General features: G+C 39.2%; 2 protein-coding genes across 3 annotated transcripts; one reads left to right on the top strand and one right to left on the bottom strand.

The window, feature by feature from the left end:
- Nucleotides 1-1812: 1812 nt before the first annotated feature.
- On the top strand, nt 1813-2779 carry OR6T1 (olfactory receptor family 6 subfamily T member 1). Its single transcript, XM_025893984.1, has 2 exons — nt 1813-2546; nt 2578-2779. Exons 1-2 carry the CDS (start codon nt 1813-1815, stop codon nt 2777-2779), a joined length of 936 nt encoding a protein of 311 aa, XP_025749769.1.
- A 2074-nt stretch (nt 2780-4853) lies between these two features.
- Nucleotides 4854-7737, bottom strand: OR4D5 (olfactory receptor family 4 subfamily D member 5). Of its 2 annotated transcripts, XM_073904040.1 has the most exons (2): nt 6836-7737; nt 4854-4860 (listed from the first exon to the last, which is right to left on the bottom strand). In XM_073904040.1, the coding sequence occupies exons 1-2, from the start codon at nt 7735-7737 to the stop codon at nt 4854-4856; spliced, it is 909 nt and encodes a 302-aa protein (XP_073760141.1). The 2 variants fall into 2 exon arrangements, with proteins under 2 accessions (XP_073760141.1, XP_025749119.1); XM_025893334.1 differs by lacking the exon at nt 4854-4860 and having other exon boundaries at nt 6793-7737.
- Between the last annotated feature and the right edge of the window lie 17100 nt (nt 7738-24837).

Below are 24837 nucleotides of genomic sequence, written 5' to 3'. Positions count from 1 at the left end.
AGAAAGAAAGAAAGAAAGAAAGAAAGAAAGAAAGAAAGAAAGAAAAGAAGGAAGGAAGGAAGGAAGGAAGGAAGGAAGGAAGGAAGAAAGAAAGGAAGGAAGAAAAGAATATGATCAAATATGATCAGGCTAGTGAATAAATCAGTGCCACACACTAGATTTTGGGTGTATTTTGGTCTGTTAGAAGAAACTGCCTCCCAAAATTTTAAAGAAAGAAAAATTTATATATGTACAAAAATAAGGGTAAATATGCTAAAGGGATGGAATATGACTTTCAGAAAGTGGTCGCTTTTCTGTTCAGAGTTGCTGCTATTCTTTTCTTCAATCTCCTGTTGAATTTGTAGGTGTTCAGAATGGTTTGATACCTATCTAGCTGAATTCCTTGGACCAGACAAAATTTAGGTCTCCTACTCTTCCGCCATCTTGCTCCTCCTCCGGAATAAAGCTTTGTTATTAGATAGCTAGCTACTTAATCCCAGGATTTATTCCTTATTGACATAACCAGAACTTAGCCTGAGTGTCTCTTTCTTTCAACCTTGGAACCAAGATTCTCTGCTTTGGCTAATAATTTTTCTTAAGGCTTCTTCAACAGAATTGAGAAAATACTTGTGTTCCTCATCTCTAACGCTGGAAGTCTGGAGTAATAGATGATGCTGGATTAAACTTTGCCAAAGTTCTGAACACTTCATTCCTCATCAATTAAATAAAGTAACTTGATGGTAACTTGCATTCTTTCTGTCTTAGAATGTATTTTCAGGCAATGAAATTGACAGGCAAGATCTATGAAACTCTGAGTATTTGGTGCTGGATGTGAGACAAGGATCCTAGAACCAAGATGTCTACCGAACCCCAACCCTTCAAAACTTCTGGGTAAATTTCACAAGATGTCGAAAGTTCCAAGGACAAGATGAACATATCTCCAAATGAAGGCAATAGTTGAAGAGGTGAGCTGATACAGCTTATCTCCTTTGGTAAGGCTCCCTCTCCCTCCCCATCTTATGCCACAAACATGTTGGGAGAGCTGAGGATGAGGGGAAGCTAGTCAATGTTACACCAGGAAGAGGGATTTCCTGTAACCCACAGAAGGAAGTCTTGGTAAAAACAACAACAAAATAACAAAACAAGACTGGGGCTCTGCACAGTTTCATCCTCTGTGACTCTGAGGTTGATTAAGGAAAATAAAATCTCTAAAGATACTGAAAGCCCTGATTTTTATTATTATTTTATGTTAAGCTGGGACACAGAAGGACCACAAAACACTGAGAGTTGTCAGTCATCTTTTCTTTATGTATAGGATTAGGGGGATGCCTGGGTGGCACAGTTGGTTAAGTGTCTGCCTTCGGCTCAGGTTATGATCCCAGGGTCCTGGGATCGAGTTCCACATTGGGCTCCTTGCTCAGTGGGGAGCCTGCTTCTCCCTCTCCCTCTGCCACTCCCCGTGCTTGTGCTCTCTCTCTCTCATCAAATAAATAAATAAAATCTTAAAAAAAAAAGGTGAGAACAGTTATATCTAACTTTAAGAGCCACTGTGAGAGGAGATATTGCATCCAAATTTCCTAATACATAATTAGTGTTCAATATCATCCATGTTGTTATTGGTATACAGCTTGCTATCATAATTTGCATCTCTTTCTGTAAGTCACCTATAAGCAGAAAGATTAATATAGTCTCAGAATGTAAGGAAATGCTAGATGCTCATTATTTTATTGATTGATTGTGGCTTTCCTCCCTCCTATCTATCTATTGATGATGATTTGTGGCTATAGATCCAGTTACAAAGTTCTGTTTCATTTCTCCTCCAGGTCATTGGAGATGAGTCCTGAAAACCGGACTCGGGTGGCAGGGTTTGTCCTTCTGGGTTTCCCCAGAAGCCACATCCTGCAGTCCCTGTTGTTCTTGGGGTTGATGGTGACCTACGTTGTAACAGCCACGGGCAACCTGCTCATTATTGGGCTCAGCTGGACCAACCAAAACTTGCACACACAGATGTACTTCTTCCTGAGGCACCTGTCCTTCCTGGAGATGTTGCTCGTGTCTGTTGTGGTTCCCAAGATGCTCGTCATCATTCTCACAGGGGATCACTCCATCTCGTTTGCCAGCTGCATCCTCCAGTCCTACCTCTACTTCCTCCTTGCTGTCATGTCTCTGGATCGTTACCTGGCAATCTGCCGACTGCTCCACTATGAGACTCTAATGAGTGGTCGTGTCTGTTCCCAACTCGTTCTGGCCTCCTGGCTAGCTGGATTCCTCTGGGTCCTTTGCCCCACCATCGTCATGGCCAGCCTACCTTTCTGTGGCCCCAGTGGTATTGACTTTTTCTGTGACAGCTGGCCTTTGCTGAGGCTCTCTTGTGGAGACACCCACCTCCTAGAGCTGGTGGCTTTTGTGCTCTCCACGTCCATGTTACTGGGCTCACTGGCACTGACCTCAGTTTCCTATGCCTGCATTCTTGCCACTGTTTCCAGGGCCCCCACAGCTGCTGAACAAAAGAAGACATTCTCCACTTGTGCTTCACATCTTTCTGTGGTCATCATGGTCTACGGCAGATGATGCCGTAGATGATGAGCAGAACCTCCCTTCCATTTTTCTCTACATCCCTATGTCAGATGCTCAGTCCACGCTGCTCAACAAAGATGCCTCAGTCCTGAGCTGTATCATCACACCCCTCCTGAACCCATTCATCTTCAGTCTCCGCAATGAGAAGGTGAAGCAGGCTCTGAGACATGCCCTGAGGTGGCACAGAACCATGGCTGTGAAAGACTACAAAGGTCACAAGTAAAAGGAAATATTAGATGAGGAGATTAATGTATGCAATTTTTTAAAAATGTATTTGAAGTTTAAATCACTCAAGCAACACCCTACACTTTTCTCAGACAATTAAAAAATAGTCTCCATATGGGACACCTCAGTGGCTCAGTTACACATCTGACTCTTGGTTTCGGCTCAGGTCATGATCTCCGGGCGGTAGGATCAAGCCCCGAGTCAGGCTCTACACAGAGTCCACTTAGGATTCTCTCTCCCTCCTCTGTCCCTCCTGCATATGTGCACACACTCTCTCTCTCTCTAAAATAAATAAAATCTTAAAAAACAAAAAGTTTCCATAAATATACAATATAAAATAGGGAGTAAGCCTTCATCTTCCTCCCTCCTATCTTCCTGATGCCTTCCCCCAGAGAAGGCTGATCCAATTGGCCAAGTTTCAGAATTCTGGTTAGGACACATTTCCTCTGGGGCAGGTAAGCATGTGGCCCTCATGCAGGGAGACCGCTCCTCTTCTTCCTTACGTGTGTGTTCAAGCACACTTATTCCTGCTTCAGGATCCTGTATGATGAAGCCAATCGGGGGATGCTGAAACATGGAGATTCAGATCAGGAGCTTAGAGGGGAGTAAGAGGCCTTCCACCTAGACTGAGTATTACAAACAAGATTAAACAGAACCTGTATACAGAAAATTACATTTTGGCTATGGTAATAAATGGTTCCTTCACTTGCTATTGCTCTTTATGTGACTAGCAGCTCCTATAGGAATCACGTAAAGGAAGAATGCTGTGACCAACAAAACATTTGGATATCCCAAATTCCCAAGTCTAAATACAAGGACAATCATTCCATTATTCTTTTAAGAAATATTATTAGGGGCGCCTGGGTGGCTCAGTCGTTAAGCGTGTGCCTTTGGCTCAGGTCATGATCCCGGGGTCCTGGGATCGAGCCCTGCATGGGGCTCCCTGCTCAGTGGGGAGTCTGCTTCTCCTTCTCCCCTCATCCCGGTTGTGCTTTCTCTCGTGGGATCTCTCTCTCTCTAATAAATAAATAAAATATTTTTAAAAAAATAAATATTATTAAATACCTAGTATATGTAAGGCACTGAGCTAGGCAGGGATGAGACTAGGGTGACATATTGGGCCAAGAAAGACGTTTAGGCACAAATTTTAAAGAGACACATACCCCACTGGTCACGCAAGTTCAGGGTCAGGCCATGCACAAACCTGGGAGTGAATGCCCCCTCGATTCTGCACCTGAGGCCGCTCTGTTGCTGCTCTGGAATCTAGGCTTTGGAGCTAGACCTTCAGTATATGGTAGTAAGCAAAGCAGACAGAGTTCTCAGTTTTATAGAATTTATAGTATAGTGCGATGGCTGGCAAAAAAAAAAAAGAAAAGAAAAAAAAAAACCCAAACAGATAAACAAACAAGAAAACCTAAATACACACCTTAGTATGTAATTGCAATCTGTGATCAATGTTTTTGAAAAAAGAGTTGAGTTTTGTTAAAGGGGCTAATAAGGAAAAATAATTTGGATGAAAGTCCAGGGAACACACCTCTGAGGAGATGAGCTTTAAACTGTGGCCTCAGGCTGAGCCACAGTTATCCAGGCAAACGATAGGGGAGGAGCATTCCAGAGAGAGTGAGTAGTGTTTGCCAGGACCCAGAGAAAGACAAGAGGGACGAAGAGAAACAAATGTAAAGAGGACTAGAAGTGGAGGGATGGGCCGAGGTCAGTTAAGACAGGACTCTATCTATGAGGTTTATGTGGATCTTTCTGCCTTGTAAAGGCAATGTAAAGCCTTTGAAGGGTTTTAAGCGAGGAAGTGATCAAATCGTATTTTTGAAAAAAATCAGCGGTTGTGGGGACAACTGGTTAAAGGGAGACAAGTGGGTTTTAGAGGATCAAATATGAAGCCACAGCGTGGCCTAGATGAATTAGTAATGACTTTACAATTGGCAGGGGAGGCTGAGAAAAATGGACAAGATGTAGTTTGGAAGCAGACTTGATCCTGCCCCCAGAGATCTCACAGCCAGGCTGGCAAAGGGACTAAGTTGGAAAGAGGGGAGAGCAGAATCCGAAGGGAGACTGCGTTATTTTCTGAAGAGAATGACCACCTACTTAAGGGGACTATGTGCATTTTTATGCATAGAAGTAAGTGTACTAGACCTGCCTAAATTTTAGCTCTTTTCCCCTACGATCCAGCAAGATGACGCTTATAAGGAAAATCATTTTGGTTATTGAAAAATAAAGAAGCTGCATTTTATTTGCACCTATATGTCCTCTTCAGTGTATTTGTGCATATGACTTGTATAAATCAAGATTTGACCCTGCTATAGGTCCAAAGTATAGTGGCAGGAGAATTAAACTCTTGCTACTAAACCAAACTGCATAGAAAGAGAACTCTGACCTGAGCTTTTCCGATTCCAAAATTATCTTTCCACTAAAAGATACTCTTTTTAAATAGCCTATGTGTTTGCTCTATGCTGTCCTATCTCCTCTTCCAACCTTCCACCTCCCTTTTCTCTAGACCTATGCCATTCCTCTTTCAAGTTTGACCCATGCTCTAGGCCCTGTGTACTAAACATTCGCTCTCAGCTGCCTATCATTGTGAAAAGGAACTACGCTTATACTAATTTACTTACTAAGATATAACTGATGGGTGATGATTTAATGCTAAGTTTGCAAAGACCTTTGTTAAATATCATCCTATTCCCATCCCACATCCAGGGTAGGTATCACCAGTTGATTAAATAACATTCAGCATATACAAACAAAACACTGCTTTATTTTAAAATTGATTCTCAGGTATGGGAGTGAAGATAAAAAGGTGCAGTTCCCATGATAAAGGTAAGAAGCCAAATGGTTAACTTGGTGGTAGGAGATGCAGGAATATGGATCAGGGAGTTAAGATATGAGGGGAGAATAGAGAGACAATGTAAGAAAAGACCATGACTGTTTCTCCATTCCCTCTTAAATTGCAGTAGAGCTTCTAGGGGTACTTATGGTATTATCTTATACCACTCCTTATTTAGGGACTGGAGGATAATCTACCCTTCCACCTTGTAACCCAGTTCTGCATTTTTCATTGGGTTCAGTTGTCAACAAATGATCTCTTACTCCATGTCCCCGCATTCCAAAATCCAGTTTCTTTCACTCTCCCAACTACAATAGACCAAGACCAAGTTAGAATAGTTTCTCTCTCCCCATGATGCCAATTTAACTGGCACAAACTCACTAAGACATAGTGACCCTTAGTAGCTACAAAGAGTTTTAGATATTATCCAGAACTTGGGTTCCAAAGTTAAACAGACCTGGGTTGGATTCCAGAAACAAGCTCTAGAGACATAAATAAATTATTCAGTGTCTCTCAGCTGCCACAGATTCATCTTTAAAATGAAGATGATACTTACCTCCTAAGAATGTTGAAAGAATTAAAATAAATGGTAAATGTAAATCACTTGATACAATGCCTGTCAAATAGTAAGCTCTTAACAAATATTATTTAGATCATGATGATGGTGAATACCTTAAGAAACTACTAGCAGGAAGTAATTTTCCCAAGACAATTACCTTTCTCTTCATTGACATTAAATTCAATCAGCCTTCCGAAATCAGAACTCAGTATCCCACATTTATGTTAACCTCCAGATCCTGCCTATCTCTAGGAAGTTTATAATTGTTTTGAGTTCCTCTGATATATTTTGTGTCCAAGAAGAAATATCAGAAAAGAAACACCAGATGTACCACCTCCATGCAGTTGGAACTTTCTCAGCAGGGCCAACATCGTCATATGAGCAAGTGCCATCTGAGCCAAACACCATTTCTGCGTGGCACCTGAGACTCTTTCTCTAGGAGGCACTTGGGAGAAGTTCTAGGATACTCATTCCATTTCCTAACTGTGTTAAAAGTTCAGGTCCCCAGAACTTGACTGAGGTTGAGAATTATAGAGAAGCAAGTAGTTTTAGCTACTTTGTAGGTCTTCTCGGGCAGCTCTCAGATTCTCAGGCTCTGCCTCTGCTAATCGGGGGGTCAGTGCTCCAGGGGACCCAGAAGGTCCTTTTGCCTCCTCCACAGCTTTTTCATGGCCATGATCACTTCCTTGTTTCTCAGGGTATAGATGGCAGGATTCAGCATGGGAGTGACCATTGTGTACAGCACAGAGACTACCTTGTCCATAGGGAGTGTCCGAAATGGCCTTGCATAGATGTAGACACAAGGCACAAAGATTAAGGTCACTACAGCAATATGGGACGCACAGGTCGATAGGGCTTTGCTGCGGCCTTCCCGTGAGTGGCCTCGGAGCATGAATAACAGTGCCGTGTAGGATCCCAGGAGCACCAGAAAACACATCAAAGTCACCAGGCCATTATTAGACACCATCAGAAGCTCTAAGACAAAGGTATCTGTGCAGGCCAATTTGATCAGCTGAGGCACATCACAGTAAAAGTTATCCAGCTTGTCAGGCCCACAGAATGGCAGCTGGATAGTCAGTCCAATCTGTACAATGGAGTGGATGAAGCCCCCCATCCAGGAGGCTACCATGAGGAGCCCACAGACGGTCCTGTTCATAATAAACGTGTAGCGCAAGGGCTGGGAGATGGCAACATAGCGGTCACATGCCATCACAGTCAGCAGGAAGATCTTGATGCCTCCAATGAAGTGGAAGAAGAAGAGTTGAGTCAGGCAGCTGCCAAAGGAAATGATGGGGTTGCCTGAGAGCAAGTCAACCAGCATCCTAGGTGCCGTGATGGTAGAGTAGCAAAAGTCTAGGAAAGAAAGATTGCCTAAGAGAAAGTACATGGTTGTGTGGAGGCGAGAGTCAGAGGTCACTATGGCCACAATAAGGAGATTTCCCATTACAGTCAAAAGATACACAACAGAGAAGACAATGAAGAAGAGGAACCGGAGCTCCCATACCTGAGAGAGCCCCAGAAGGACAAAGCCTGTCACCTGGGAGTGATTTGCTGGATTCATCTGCTTGGTATGACCTGGTAAGTGAACCTGGGAGGAAAATGGACACATTCATCATGGGATCCACAAGCTTCTCTGCAATAATTTCCTCGGTCCTCTCTGGCGAATTCTCCCCTGTCTCATTTACTATCAGATGAATGTTGTAAGCAGTTCTATAGGAAACCAAGCATTTGAACATCATATACTGGTGTAATCAAACTCCAGGAGCCTAAAACTCGGGGTAACACTGATACTATTTGTAATTCATGAAAATCAAGAATAATCAGCCCTCAAAACTTGAGAAGTGATACACAGAGAAAAAACTGCTACCCTGGGAGTGAATCTCACTTCTGCTAGTAGCCAGCTGTATAAACAGGACCAGTCTTCCGAAATTCTCTACATCTCACTTCCCTCCTCCATGAGGCACCCTAGCCAAAATGCCTGCAAGCTCTCCCGTAGTCTAATATTTTATAGCTATAGGTGGCCTTTATTTAGAAAACCCAAAGAATTCCCACCGGCCAAATATTTAGATATATAAGGGTCATGAACCTGTGTTTTTCTAAAGTTAGATAGGAAAACATGCAGAAGAAGGAGCTTCCTATGCAGTGGCTCTGGGAAACCCAGAGAAACTAGAGTCCCTGGGGGAAATATCGGGAGGGGCAACTAGAATGTTGAACCACCTCTGAGAAGTTTTCATGTCACTGTTAATTTGGGGGATATCATCCAAAGAATAATTTCTTATTTGTATAAGCAGCAGCAAGAGAAGGCCATAAATATTAACTGAAGGTTAAAAAAAAAAAATCACTATCTAAATGCAAAGCTGCCTCAACATCTGAAAACCTTAAAATAAAAAGGGCGTTTGTATATATTTAAGTATTTTTAAAAGATACTGAGAAAGCTAGCTATTTGTAAGAATTCTAGAATGAATCTCTTCATACTCTTTAAGAGAAATGTGAAGTATCATTCCACACTTAATTTTTAGTATGACTTTTCAACTATATTTTCCTTCCTTTGTTCTTTCTTCATTCAATATGCATTTATTAAGCATCTTTTATTTACTAAGCACTAAATTAAACACTAAGGATTTTAAAAAATACGACACAAGTGATCTAACATGTCACACTCTGCATAGGACCTTCACCTTCTGACACCTGCCCACCCCTCCAGTTTCGTCATTTTATACATAGCCCCCTCACACATACACTATGATTTAGCATACCGAGCTACCGGAAGTTTCTTGAATTTGCCTTGCTCACCCCATGCTTCCCTGGTTTTCTTTATTAATCTCTACATACTTATTTTATCTTAATTTTAATGAAATGTTTCAAATACACAAAGTTGGGATTTCTAGTTTCAGCTTAAACATGTGAAGAACTTGGAAATCAAAACTCTTATCCTTGAAGCAAGAAGAAGCTAAATAAAATGAAAGGCAATGACTTTTCTTGGAGCCATCAGGGAACGGAGGTCACAGAGCAAAACACTCCCTCAAAACTTGAAGAGACAAGGGAAGCAACACAGAATCATAGCAGAGATCTGCTTACCTGGTGCAGAGCCAACTGAAGGCAAACACTGGTAGGAGCACTTCAGTAGCAATTTTGACAAATTGCTGGAGACTGAATGTGGACTAGTATGATAATGGGAAACTCCTGGGAGCTACAGTCTTAGGGAAACCCTACACTTTCATGGGCTCCACCTCCATAGTGAAGAGTGAAGAAAGATACTCTCCCGGCACCATTAGTCATGAGACCCTTCAAGTGTATGGTGGGTCATATGCTTGGGGGCGATTGCCAACATGTATCTTGGGAGGATTAGAGATAAAGGAAGTTTCCAAAGGAATTTTTATATGTTAAGGTGGACTTACAGGATCCTGGGGGGGTCAGGCTAAGATTGCCTTTGGCCCTTGGCAAAGTATTAACATTGAGGCAGCTGAGTCCCTAGAGGAATGTCACTTTGCCGGTTTCAAGGACTTGTCAGTGGGCTATAGATAGTAAGGAAATTTAATAATTTCTCTTCTGCCTTTGTTTCCCACATCAGGCATATCATAGTCAACAACAGAAAACCAAAGTTAAGGAGAAAACTCTTGATAGAAGTCAGAGGGAAAAATTTCTCAACAAAAGAGGAACAAAAGTGAGAATTAGAGGGCAAGGCTTGTCAGAAACCAAGAAAGCAGGAAATAAGTGGACCGATTGATACAGTTAAACAAGTGTTGAAAGAGAGAAAAAGAGCACCAGCCTAGAATTCTAAATCCAGCAAAACTGTCCTTTAAGCATTACAGAGAAATAAAGACTTTCTCAGGCAAATACCAGCTGAAAGAATTCATCACTAGCAAACCCACCCGGCCAGAAATATTAAAAAGAAGTTCTTTAGGGAAAAAGAAAATGATGTCGATCAGAAACTTGCATAGACATAAAAAAAAAGGATGAGGGTTGGAGAAAGAATAAATGAAGATAAAATAACTTAAAATTTTTCTTATTCTTAAAAGAAAAATAATGTATCGGGGTATGGATAAGTAGACAAAGTTATGAGTAAGTAAATGGAATGACAGCAATGTCATAAGGGATGGGAGTATATTCATTTGTCAAGGCTGTGAAACAAAGCACCCCAAATTAAGTGGCCTAAACAGAAAAAATGTATTGTCTCAGTTCTGGATGGTAAAGGCTCAAGATCAAGGTGTTGTTAGGACTGGTTCATTCTGAGAACCGTGAGGCTGTTCCTTGCTTCTCACCTCACTTCCAGTGGTTTGCTGGCAACCTTTGGCATTCCTTAGCTTCCAGAAGCATCCCCCACATCACTGCCTTCATCTTCACACTCCATTCTCTACATGTGTGTGCTTCAGATTTTCCCTAAGGACACCAGTCCTTTTGCAATAGAGCCAATCCAGTGACCTCATTTTAGCTTGATTACCTCTGTAAAGGAGCTGTCTTAAAATACCCTCACATCCTGCGACACTAGGGGTTAGAACTTTAACATATGAATTTGGGAGGAGGTGGGGGGGTACAAAATCCAATCCTTACAGGCAGGGAGGAATTGGGAATACTCTTGATGAGGAGCACAAAGGCAAAAGAAATGTAGATAAAATTAAATTTCCTTACAATTTGCAGCCCTTTGATAAATTCCAGAGACAGGCAGAGTGTGACAATCCCCAAGGAACTCAGGGCTATCTTAATGTTAATGCCTTGCCAGAGGCAAAAACAACCTTAGCTTGACAATAGCCAGACCTCCGGGATCCTGTAAGTCTTCTTTAACATATGAAAATCTTTAGAGACTTCCTTTATCTCTACCCGCCTCCCAACTTAAAAGTATATAATCAATCATTCCTCACAATCACAGGGCAGCTTTTTCTGCCCACTGGTCCTGTCCATGTGCTTTAATAAAAACACCTTTTTGCACTGCAAATGTCTCAGGACTTCTGTCTTGACCTTTTGCTCGGTGGTCCCACAGCATTCTGACCTATAGATACAATACAATCTCAACCAACATCCCAGCAAGCTATTTTGTAGATATTTACAAGCTGATTCTAAAATGTATATGAAAAGCAAAAAGCCTAGAACAGCCAACACAATATTGAAGAAAAACAATGTTGGGTGACTCACATTAACTGATCTCAATACTTACTGGATGTCAAAAGTTACCATAATCAAGGCAGCATGATATTAGAGAAGAATAGAAACATAGTCCAGGAAAAGATAAAAAACATACAGACAACTGATATTTGACAAAGAAGCAAAGCAAATTCAATGGGGAAAAGATTTTCTTTGCAACAAATGGTGCTGGAACAATTAATTGGACATCCATATGCAAAAAGAAATTGTATGCAGATCTTATATATTTCATGAAAATTAACTCAAAATGAAACATAGCCCTAAATGTAAAATTCAAGCTATAATATTTCTACAAAAAAATAAAAGAAGGAAATTTACATAAATTTGGGGTTTGGTGATCTGTTTTTACACGCAACAGCAAAAGCATAATCCATAACAGAAAAAAATGATAAATTGGACTTTTTTTAAATTAAAGATTCCTGCTCTGCAAAAGACACCATGAAGAAAATCAAAAGACAAGTTGCAACTCGGATAAAATATTTGCAAAACATATATCTGGTAAAAGATCCAAACCCGAAATATACAAAGAACTCTTATAACTCAACAATAGGAAAGCAAGCAGTCCAATGAAATGGGCAAAAGAGCTGAACAGATATCTCACCAAAGAAGATAAAAGATGCTAAACATCATTTGTCATTAGGAAATTACAAATAGAGTAGTTTTCCATGGAGTTATAGGACAACAATTCTGGTAGCACTCTACATGTATATAGGACTGAACAATTCAGTAAGTGGATGGCAATGTAAGAGCCAGGTTTCTCACTGTTAGAGTGTAAGCTTACAGATATGCAAGAAAAAAAGGTTAGAATGACCCATGTTGTAATGGACTACAGCTGGAGGCATCAGTATGAACTCATGCTTATCTTAATAAAGATACAGATGGTTACAAATCGAAATACATACATGGGTAAGTAAACACTCATATATTTCCTTGCTCTGTCCGCATAAAATACATGAAAGCAGTAACATCCCAGTAGCAAAAGCACACAGAGCACTCAGACCTTGATTTCTAATTCAGTCTCTAATAAACGGAACAAGGACTTGGAGAAATAGCGGATTCTAGGACTGGGGCAGGAATATGCAGGATGAGCCTGGAGCACAAGTAAGACAAAGTATGGAAGCACTCAAAAAAGTTGATGAGATGTGTCAAAAGGACACAGGAGCCAAATAAACAAGCTCTCAATGGCCAAAGCTGAAACAATTTTGTGCAACAAAATAAAGTAGCATTGGATTATAATCAAAGGCATAAAATAAACATCCATGATATAAATATATGATTGAATAAATAAATGGGGGAGAATAGAAACACCTCCCTGGGAGAAGAATTCCAAATAATTTAGGTAGATACTTTATCCTCAAGGAAGTAAACTCCTTAAGTGTAAATTACACACAGTGAGTCACTACTACTAAGGTATGAAAAGTGAGAAAAAAATAGTTTCAAATGGAGAAAAGCTGAAAAACACTTTTACAGTGACATCAATAGTGATGTTATGTTGATAATATGCATCCTTGATATATGTGACATTTATATCGCATATATAACAGGATATCATGACAAAGTAGGGTTTCTTTTAGAAAAATAAAGATGGGGGTGCCTGGGTGGCTCTGTCTGTTAAGCGTCTGCCTTAAGCTCAGGTCATGGTCCCAGTATCCTTGGAATGAGCCCAGCATGGAGCCCCGCATGGAGCCCCGCATGGGGCTCCCTTCTCAGTGGGGAGCCGCTTCTGCCCCGCCCCCTGGCTCGAGCCCTCTCTCTTTCTCTTTCTCTCACTCTGCACTCTCTCTCAAATAAATAAATAAAATCTTTTTTAAAAAAGTAAGGATGGTTTAAAGAGCAGACAATGTGGGACGCCTGGGTGGCTCAGTCGTTAAGCCTCTGCCTTCGGCTCAGGTCATGATCTCAGGGTCCTGGGATTGAGCCCCACATCGGGCTCCCTGCTGAGCAGGGAGCCTGCTTCTCCCTCTCCCACTCCCCCCTGCTTGTGTTCCCTCTCTCACTGTGTCTCTCTCTGTCAAATAAATGGATAAAATCTTTAAAAAAATAAAAATAAAAAGCAGACAATGTAAATTATCATATTAATAGAATAAAAGAAAACATTATATGATCATTTCAACTGATATGGAAAAAGCATTTGGCAAAATTTGACATAAATTATTCATAATTTATGTTCATAATTATTAGGAATAGAAAGACATCTTCTCAACCTTATAAAAGATACCCACAATCTATGGTGAAATCTTGACTACTTTCACCTAAGTCAAGGACAAAGAAATGATGGCCCTTCTTATCAGTATCAAAAAAATGAAAGACATAAAAATTGGAAGGAAAGAAATCAAATTGTCCCTGTTCACAAACATTAACTGTTCATGGAGAAAATCTTAAAAATATAAAAAATAAATTAAAACCATTATGAGAGAAACGTTTTAAAAATATGCTTTAAAAAAACCACTTTGGGATTTATTCACCTAGCAATATAGTTTTCAGAATATATCAGTAAAATGTTATAATTATTATAATTACAGGAAAAAGCAAATGATAAGTCCAGATGTCAGAAACTGCCAAATTATGTAAACAAAAAAATATGTAATGTTATAGAGAATTTGTGGGTTTTTTCCTAAAGATTTTATTTATTTGTTTTGAGAGACAGAGAGAGAACGAGAGAGAGAGCACATGCATGAGCAGGGGGAGGGAGAGGGGCAGAGGGAGAGGGAGAAGCAGGTTCCCCACTGAGCAGGGAGCCCAACGTGGGGCTGGATACCAGGACCCTGGGATCATGACCTGAGCCAAAGGCAGATGCTTAACCAACTGAGCCACCCAGGTGTCCCGCTATAGGGAATTTGAATGACACAGATAACCAACTTAAACTAATAAATATATAAAGCAGTATACTCCCCCAAACAGAAAGTGATATTCTTTTCAAATACCTATGTGTTTTCCCCCCAAATTGTCCATGTATTATGTCACAGAAAAAAATTCAGTGAATTCTCAGTGACAGAATTTATATTATTAGAAATTAGTAGTGAAAATGTAGGTAAAACAAATCATCCACTAAGAAATTTAAAAATATCTTTTAACTAATATACATATATATACTATATCTTTTAATTAACTCATTTAAGAATTCAAATGTAAATGTTAAATATATGTAAAAAATAATAGTGAGAGTACTATAAAAAATTTGCAGGCAGTTGGCTAAGTAGTAAGAAGAAAAAATTATAACCACAATTTTCTAACTTTTCCTCTCTTCCTAAAAGAGCATATCATGGAAGGGTTTGTTTGTTTGTTTGTTTTTCATGGAAGGGTTTTGCCCAACATATCTGCCAAGTAAAATTTAGTTTCTTTTTTTTTTAAGATCTTGATTGATTGATTTGAGAGAAAGATAGCAGACAAGCAGGGGGAGCGGGAGAGGGAGAAGCAGACTCCCCACTGTACAGGGAGCCCAATGCGGGCTTGATCCCAGGGCCCCTGAGATTCTGACTTTAGCCAAAGGCAGACACTTAACTGACTGAGCCACCCGGGTGCCCCGAATTCCAGTTTCTTTGCACACAACTTCTTGACCACAGAAAGCACAGCCTTTCTTGGCTAAATATTCAACCCGATAAACTTAGCTTAAACAGAGTCAAATCAGAGTAAAGGTCAAGTAGAGGCAGTATATTTGAAATGCATCACATCCCCATCTCCAACTGCCTACACAATTCATAACTGCAGTGACCACTAATCCAAACTGATGCATGAACTATTACCACGTAGTATCTTCACATAGCTTCATTCTATATGAGATCATTACTTAAGCATCTGTCTCTCCTATCAGCCTATAAGACCACAAAGACAGAGACTGTGCCTTATTGATCTTCCTAACCCAGAACCTTAAAGGTGCTTGACACATAGTAGAATATCAACAAGTATTTGTTAAAGGAAGGAAGAAGGGAGGGCGGTAGGGACAAGGAGGGGGGGTAGGAAAGAAGGGAAGGTAGAATTTCTGACTGGTGACTGGCACCTTGGGAATTATTTTAGGGTTGTTCTCTTCAGTTGACCTCTGATATCACATTACTTATTCAGACAGTAGGTCTAAATAATAGAGAGCACCGTTTTGTATCAAGTAGGCACTGTTTGTTAGATGCAGTATTACCTTTAGATCCAGGCTGAAAGTACTCTTGCCCAGGATCACTTACCTTCACAGGGGCAAGGCATCGGAGGGGCCAAGGTGAAGGGCCCGTGGGGTCGTTTGCCCGCCCCCCTCCCACGGCAAGAGTAAATGGAGACCCAAATAAATGCCTAAACACTTAAAGTTATAACTCAAGCTAATAAAGTGTTAAATGAAATATATTCTTGTTCACTCGAAGACACCTTTGTACGGTCCAGAAAGCCAGGTCTGAATTTGGAAATTTGGTCACATAGGAGTTCTGCTCTGAAATGTGACAGGATGGGAAGAGGCAACTCCATCCCACTTGCTTTGTCTTCACCCTGGCTCCATCTGGCCCACGAGGGGCCATCATTGTGGGCATGTATGCACCCTAGTTTGCACATTCAAGCTCTGTCTCCTGCCCCACCACCCAGTCAAAGAGTAGTCACCACCCAACCATCCCTCAGGCATATGGGATATGCTTACTTCTGTCACAGACCATCCTTGGGAATGCAGTCCTCAAAAAGACTCTGGAAGTGGGATTAGGACCATTTAGACAAAGTTCTAAGCATTGAGAGCTGGTGGGGAGGGGTAAACTGGACCCCATGGGCACTTCATCTTGGTTCCTCTACTGCCTCGGGACAAGAGTCCTTGTGGCCTGAGTCTAAAGATAATACTGCATCCAACAAACTGAGTGCCTACTTTATACAAAACTCTACTCTCTATTTTATGTTTTTGTAATAAATGTGTATCAATGACACCTGAAGAAAAATTAAAAGAAATACTATAATAAAAAAGTAAAATGAAACACCAGAAAAATGCAGGAAATAGGGAAAACCTAGAAAAAAATTAGCTGAGAAGACTTTTAATGTTTACTCAAATTCCCATCTTCCTGAAACACTTCAGCTTCAAAGAGAATAATCTAAATTTGTGCTGCCAAAGACAGTAACCTTTGGCCACATGTGACAATTTAAAATTTAATTTAATTTATTAAATTATTTAATTTTATTAAATTATTTATTATTTATTAATTTATTAAATTAATTATTTATTATTAATTTAATTTATTAAATTATTTAATTTATTAAAATTAAATTGAAAGATCAGTTTTTAAGTTTTTCCATATTTATAGCACTCTCAATAGCTCTGTGTGGCTAGGGTTTACCATACTGAGCAGTACAGGTATAGTACATTTCTATCATCACAGAAAGTTCTACTGAACAACACTTTTAAAGAAAAAGAAAGAGGGTGCCCTGGTGGCTCAGTTGGTTAAGCTACTACCTTTGGCTCAGGTCATGATCCCGGAGTCCCGGGATCGAGTCCCACGTCAGGCTCCCTGCTCAGCAGGGAGTCTACTTCTCCCTCTGACCCTCACCCCTCTTGTGCTCTCTCTCTTTCATTCTCTCTCTCAAATAAATAAATAAAATCTTAAAAAAAAGAAAAAACTCCATTTGACTTTCAAATGACCTTCATTGATGACATTGATGAAAATCAAGCAATAACCTTTGAGGTTAATTATGTTACAATGATTTGGTTCCACTTTTGAATTCCCTATCAATGTCTCCCTTACATTCGATAGTTATTTAAGAAATTATAATGTAGGGCGCCTGGGTGGCTCAGTCGTTAAGCATCTGCCTTCGGCTCAGGTCATGATCCCAGAGTCCTGGGATCCAGCCCGGCATTGGGCTCCCTGCTCGGCAGGAAGCCTGCTTCTCCCTCTCCCACTCCCCCTGCTTGTGCTCCCTCTCTCGCTGTCTCTCTTTCTGTCAAATAAATGAACAAAAATCTTTTAAAAAAAAGAAATTATAACATAAGCAATAACTTCAAAAAATCTTATTCCTGATATGAAACATTTTGTAAGATCAACCTCAAAACCTTTAAGAATTAGACAAGATGTTCTGTTTGGACCAACAGAGAATATACTAGTTTGAATCCAAGATCCTGTGAACAGCCTGACCAAAAGCCCATATTCTTATGGAAACTATATCAAAGAGCCTGGATTCTAGTTCAAGTTTTGCACTAAAATATATATGTGATCTTGGGAAAGTTAACTTCCTCTCAACTTTAGTTTTCTTGCTGTAAAATGCAAATGGTAAAAATATGCCCAATTTGCCTCACTGAGGCATTTTAAGGATGATCTAGGAATATCAAACTTAAATAAGGTATGATTAATATCCTAAAGAAGAGGGGTGCATGGGTGGCTCAGATGGTTAAGCATCTGCCTTTGGCTCAGGTTATGATCTCAGGGTTCTGGGATCGAGCCCAGCATCAGGCTCCCTGCTTGGCGGGGAGCCTCCTTCTGCCTCTCCCTCTACGGTTCCCCCTGCTTGTGCTCTCTCGCTCTCTCTGTCAAATAAATAAATAAAATCTTTAAAAAAAATATCCTAAAGAAGGTATGATTTTTTTCCAAACTGTATGATTTTAAGCAGACGTATTGTTATAGATGGGCCAAGATGGGGAAGGTTTTACTCTGGTTCATCACATCTGAAAACTTCCCTTAGATTTTATGGGCTCTTCACTGCAATAGATCTTATAGCTGGAAATGTAAAGGTAGATTTCAGATTTTTAACTGGCATAGTCGGTCTTCAACACACATTGTTTGCTATAGGTCTGTGCATACATGTGTGAATTTTCTCTTTCATCCAATTTAGTGATGACTTATTCTCAGAATTTTTTGTTTGAAGCAGAGAGTTCTAGCAGCTAAAACACAATGGACCAGTTATTTATTAGAATGTGAAAGTTATGCATATTATTTTAGATGGAAAGACAAGGAAATAATCACTTTGTGAATTAAGAATAAAATTTAAATTAGGAATAAATTTGGGGCTCTTGGCTGACTCAGTCAGTAGATCATGTGACTCTTGATCTCAGGAGTATGAGTTCGAGCCCCATGTGTGGCATAGAGTTTACTTAAAAAATAAATTAAAAATTTAGAATAAATTTAAAATGTGATAAATGTCCCTAAAAGATTCCAGATCTAGCACTATTGGGAGGAAAATATTCCTTCTGTTTGGAGGACTGAGGAACTGTCACACCTCAAGGGCAGGAGTGTGTTATATTCATTTGGGGATCTCTACTAGCAAGCACCTAGCAGGTGCTCAGTAACTCTAAACTTTGCTAACACTATACCAACAAGCTTTGTCAGAGAAGATAGCAGGTACCCCGCACCATCTGCACAGACCCTGGCTTTGGCACCCATTAACTGTGAACACCCAGGCAAAGTCTCACACTTGTTCTGCGTCTAATCTGTATAATATGGACAATGATACCTACCTTGCAGTTTTCTATATTGTAAAATATGCATAATGACACTTACCCTGTAGGGTTGGGTTAAGTGTGAAATTAGACAATGTATAGGAAGCTTTTAGCTCAGTGGCTGGAAGGGAGCTAAGTAGCACTAACTTGCATATAAATAAATGGTAGCTGTATGTTGAAGTTTGGGGAGGATTTTTAACTGTCAGAAATAGGGTGGAAGAGAAATAACATATTTCAGAGGTAAGAGACAGATGAAGAAAATATGTGGAGATATGACAGTGGAGAGAATGTCTGGGTAAAGTGAAAATGTCTAGCTTGAACTAGTAATCGTGGTAAGAGATAATACTGGAAAAGTAGAGAGCTGATTATGACCTCACCTTCAGGTAAATGTCAGGTTAAAGAGTTCCTGTTTTCGAGTTTATGAGCAGTGGAGTGAGGGAATCAAGCTTAGGCCCTATTACTGCCCAGCTGTGGTATTCGAACATTCAGTTTAAGTAACAATTTAAAGTTTGTGAATCCTCCCGGACTGAGAGAATCACAGATGCATATACTTTTTGTTCAATCACTCTATTTAAGTGAACATGTCTTGCTTTTTAGAAAGGAACTAGTTAGTCTAACTTTAAATCTTATTCCTCACCCTGAAAGTGGAACAAGACCACAGCAGGAAAAATGGTCTTAGGTTTTAACACAAAGTCATTCATCTTTGAGGCTGCTTGCTAAGTTCTCAATGCTAGCTGATAGCAGAATCACGAACTAAACTCAGTGCTGTGTTTCTCCAATGGATAATTTCAGGCTTGAACATCTCCAAATGAAGGAAGAAAAGCCTAAGAAATACATGAGAATAGCTGTGGTGCACTTACCCGGTGCTTCCCATTTAGGATATCCCAATAGTAATCACCGATATATAAATTCAGGTCAAAATACATAAGACTGCAAAGATTCCATTGGGCCCCTGAGAGGCTTTGGGGAGTGGAAGTTGTTAGTTTTAGTGCAAAGGGATTATTGACAGAGCAGGAGGTAAATACCAGGCGCAGGGTAGGCAAACCTGCCCGGTGCTCTCCCAAGCCAAAGGTCACTGGGGACCACATACAGGACCAGAGCATGGGAAAGGCAACGATTCAAGGATAAATTAACTGCTCTCCCTCTAGTTTGGAGATGTTTCTATATCACATCACAGCCCCATAATTCAAAGATTAAATTTGTAATGATTTGTCTCCAAAATTCTCTTTTCCCATCTTTCTCTTGCATCCTCTTTTATAGCCATATGCCAAATGACTATATAGATCAAAGACTTAAATGCAAAAAAATAAACTAGTGAAAAAGTTCACTGAGAAAGTGAGAGTTCGGACAACTACCTGGAACCTGTACCTCAACCTGACTTTATTATCCTCCACCAGCTGCTTTTTGCACACTCTTGTTAAAGATTTAAAAGATCATTTATATATTTGATCATATTTATATTCATAAGGAAAATTGTATACTGCACAAAATTCTCAAATGTGTTGACACCTTAGAACATATCCTTCAGAAACATGCAGTCTACTGAATGCTTGTTGTATATTGATTTCCAGAAAATTTACTCCAATTCAGTTATGGGAGACCCAATCACACCACATTCTCACTACCAATAGATATTATCAATTTTTATATTATATTCAGTAGAATTTCCTAAAAATATAATTTTAATATATTTTTAAATTATTATTGAGGTTAAATATTTCTTCTTTTCAAAATTCTTCCAAGACTTTCAGGTTGATATTAGCAACTTTTCTGTTCCTTGCCCAGACTTCCCAAGCGTTATTTGTTTCTGTAAACTTTGTTTTTATTATTTTTGTGTTATTTATTAAGAAGAGAAACTGTATTTACATATAAATAAGCACACATTTACATATTCATATGCATGTGCATTTATACGTAAGTAGTATGCATGCATTTTAATATATGCTAATATGTATATTTATTACTTATATCAACTGTTATGTTCTTGACTGTTTAGTGGTCAAGACCACTTTTTTTGTTTTTTAAATATTATTTCATAGTTTTTTTGTGGGGCGCCTGGGTGGCTCAGTCGTTGGGCGTCTGCCTGCGGTTCAGGTCATGATCCCAGGGTCCTGGGATCAAGGCCCACATCGGGCTTCCTGCTCCATGGGAAACCTGCTTCTCCCTCTTCCACTCCCCCTGCTTGGGTTCCCTCTCTTGCTGTGTCTCTCTCTGTCAAATAAATAAATAAATAAATAAATAAATAAATAAATAAATACAAACAAAATAAAAATCTTTAAATATTATTTCATAATTTTTTTTATGTTTAGAGATGCCTTTCCCATTGAAATAGTCATCCTATATGACCTAGATTTTATTCTGTTTTGTTCCTTTATTTATTTTCCATTTAAATCTAAAAAGAGTCTGGAAGTTTCTTAGGTGAAGCAGTAACATTTTTCTTAGAAGCTAAATTTCCAAACTCTATTTATTGTGTAAATTAGATCTTTGCTATTGGTTTGTGATATCTTTTTTGTCATACACTAAGTTTTTCTACATATATCAAGATTTGTTTCAACGTTTGATTTGATTTCATTAAAGGGTCTGTCAATTCTCTTACTAGTATGCTTTACTTGTTTTTAAAACAATACATTTATGCATATTTTGCCTATTTGAATTTAGCCATAAATCTAGAAAAATGTTAGATAATGGTGATAGCAAAAATATTTGTCTTCTTCTCTTATTTTAATATTTATGGTTTTTATTTTTCTTTGTGAGGAAAGATCAATTTAATACTAGGTTATTAAATATTTTGAAGTTTTTTTGGTTTTTGCGTTATTTTATTGAGATTATCAGTATTTTGTAATTAGATTAGTTTATGTACATTTTTTAATATAAATAGATTCTAAAATTTCTGGATGAAACTTTAATGCTGTTGTTTTAGTTTGTGAGTATTCATTTTAGGACTTTTACATCTGTATCCAGCGGTGAAATCAGTCTATAGACTTTACATTTCACGCTGTCTTGGTAGGTCTTGATATCCAGATAACACCTAATGAACTGGGGACCATCTCGAGTTTTCCCAGATTCTGGAAAATTACTTTTTGATGCTTTTTACAGAACTCACCAAAAATGTATACTAGCGGGCACCTGGGTGGCTCAGTTGGTTAAGCAACTGCCTTCAGCTCAGGTCATGATCCCAGAGTCCCGGGATCGATTCCCGCATCGGGCTCCCTACTCGGCAGAGAGTCTGCTTCTACCTCTGACCCTCTTACCTCTCGTGCTGTCTCTCATTCTCTCTCTCTCAAATAAATAAATAAAATCTTAAAAAAAAATGTATACTAGGGTTGCATCTTATTGTGGAAAATCACATCACCCTACTTTCATCACAGCAAGTGCCCTTCTTAATCCCCATCACCTACTTCACTCATCCCCCTACTCTCCTCCCCTCTGGTAACCATCAGCTTGTTCTGTATAATTAAGAGTCTGTTTCTTGATTTGTCTCCTCTCTCTCTTATATTTTCCCCTTTGTTTGTGTGTTTTGTTTCTTAAATTCCACATATGAGTGAAATCATGTGGTATTTGACTTTCTGTGACTGACTTATTTCACTTAGCATCATACTCTCTAGCTCTATCCATGTCATTGCAAAAGGCAAGATTTCATTCTCTTTTATGGCTGAATAATATACCACATCTTTTAAAAAATTTTTTAGAGAAAGAGCATGTAAGTGGGGTGGGTGGGTGGAGGGGCTGAAGAGGAGGGAGAGAGAGAGAATTCCAAGCAGGCTTTGTGCTTGGTGCAGAGCCTGGTACAGGGCTCAGTCTCACATCCCTGATATCATGACCTGAGCTGAAATCAAGAGTTGGACACTTAACCAACTGAGCCACCCAGGCACCCCATATACCACATCTTCTTTATTCATTTATCAATAGATGGACACTTGGGCTGCTTCCATATCTTGGCTATTATAATAAATGAATTCAGTAAAGTTGCAGGATACAAAATCAATGTACAGAAATTTGTTGCATTTCTTTTTTTTAAGAGTTTATTAATTTATTTAAGAGGGAGGGCTCACACATGAGTGTGGGGGAGGAGCAGAGGGAGATGGACAAGCAGACTCCACCTCAATCGTGGAATTCAACACAAGACTCAATCCCACAATCCCAAGATCACAACCCGAGTGAAAACCAAGAATCTGATGTTCAACCGACTGAGCCACCCAGGTGTCCCAAAATCTGTTGCATTTCTATACACCAATAATGAAGCTACAGAAAGAAATTAAGAAAAAAATCCCATTTACAATTGCATCCAAAATAATAAGATACCTAGGAATAAACTTAACCAAAAAGATGAAAAACCTATACTCTGAAAACTATAGAACACTCATGAAAGAAATTGAAGATGACACAAAGAAGTGGAAAGACAGTCCATGTTCATGGACTGAAAGAACAAATATAGTGAAAATGTTATACTACCCAAAGCAATCTACACACTTAATGCAATTCCTAACAAAATACCATTGGCATTTTTCACAGAACTGGAACAAATTATCTTCAAATTTGTATGGAACTATGAAAGATCCTGAATAGCCAGAGCAATTTTGAAAAAGAAAAGCAAAGCTGGAAACCTCACAATTCTGGACTTAAGTTATATCACAAAGCTGTAGTAATCAAAACAGTATAGTAGTGGCACAAAAATAGACACGTAGATCAATAGAACAGAATAGAAAATGCAGAAATAAACCCACAATTATGTGATCAATTAATCTTTGACAAAGCAGGAAAGAATATCCAATGGGGGGGCGCCTGGGTGGCTCAGTTATTAAGCGTCTGCCTTCAGCTCAGGTCATGATCCCAGGGTCCTGGGATCGAGCCCTGTATCGGGCTCCCTGCCCCACGGGAAGCCTGCTTCTCCCTTTCCCACTCCCCCTGCTTGTGTTCCCTCTCTCGCTGTGTATCTCTCTGTCAAATAAATAAATAAAATCTTTTAAAAAAAATATCCAATGGGAAAAAGACAGTCTCTTCAACAATGGTGTTGGGAAAACTAGACAACATGCAGAAGAATGAAACTGGACCACTTTCTTAACTTTACACAAAAATAAATTCAAAATGGATTAAAGACCTAAATGTGAGACCTGAAATCATAAAAATCCTAGAAGAGAACACAGGAAGTAATTTCTTTGACATTGGCCAGAGCAAGTTCTTTCTAGATATGTCTCCTGAAGCAAGGGAAACAAAAGCAATAATAAACTTTGGGATTAAATAAAAAAGCTTCTTCACAGTGAAGGAAACAATCAACAAAACTAAGGCAACCCACGGAATGGGAGAAGATATTTGCAAATGCCATATCTGATAAAGGGTTAATATCCAAAATCTATAAGGAACTTATCAAACTCAATGCCCAAAAAACAAATAATCCAATTAAAAATGGGCAGAAGACATGAACAGATCTTTCTCCAAAGAAGACATTCAGATGACCAACAGACATATGTAAAGATGTTCAATGTCACTCATCATCAGGGAAATACAAATCAAAACTACAGTGAGATATCACCTCACACCTGTCAGAATGGCTAACGTCAACAACACATGAAACAACAGGTGTTGGGGAGGATGTGGAGAAAAAGGAAACTTCATGCACAGTTGGTGGGAAATGCAAACTGGTACAGCCACTCTGGGAAATGGTATGAAGGTTCCTCAAAAAGTTAAAAATAGAACTACCTTACAATTCAGCAATCACACTATTGGGTATTTACCAAAATAATGCAAGAACACTAATTCAAACAAAACAAACAAAAACAAACCAAAAAAACAAGAACACTAATTCAAAGGGATACATGCACCCCTACATTTATAGCAGCATTATTTATAATAGCCAAGATATAGAAGCAATCCAAGTGTTCATTGATTGACGAATGGTATTTATACCATTTTAAAGTCCTTATTCCTCTGTCTTCTCATTTACCTTTGGACTATGTGGTAGTCAGTTTTCAATGGTATCCCTTAAATATCACCTATTGCTTATATAACAGTTAATGAGCTTTTTCAACTTTTTTCTTCCCCTTTCTCTCTCCCTTATTTTAGGGCATTGTTTCTAGTTTTTTCAGAACAAACAACACATGTGTTATATTCATATTAAAAAGTATTGTTCTATCATCATCACAAACT

The sequence above is a fragment of the Callorhinus ursinus genome, unplaced genomic scaffold (assembly GCF_003265705.2).
Source record: "Callorhinus ursinus isolate GAN/ISIS: 27379988/994484 unplaced genomic scaffold, GSC_fseal_2.0 scaffold19, whole genome shotgun sequence".
Taxonomy (NCBI): Eukaryota; Metazoa; Chordata; class Mammalia; order Carnivora; family Otariidae; genus Callorhinus; species Callorhinus ursinus.
The sequence above is the reverse complement of the archived record's forward strand: the minus strand, read 5'-3'. Positions and strand labels throughout refer to the sequence as shown.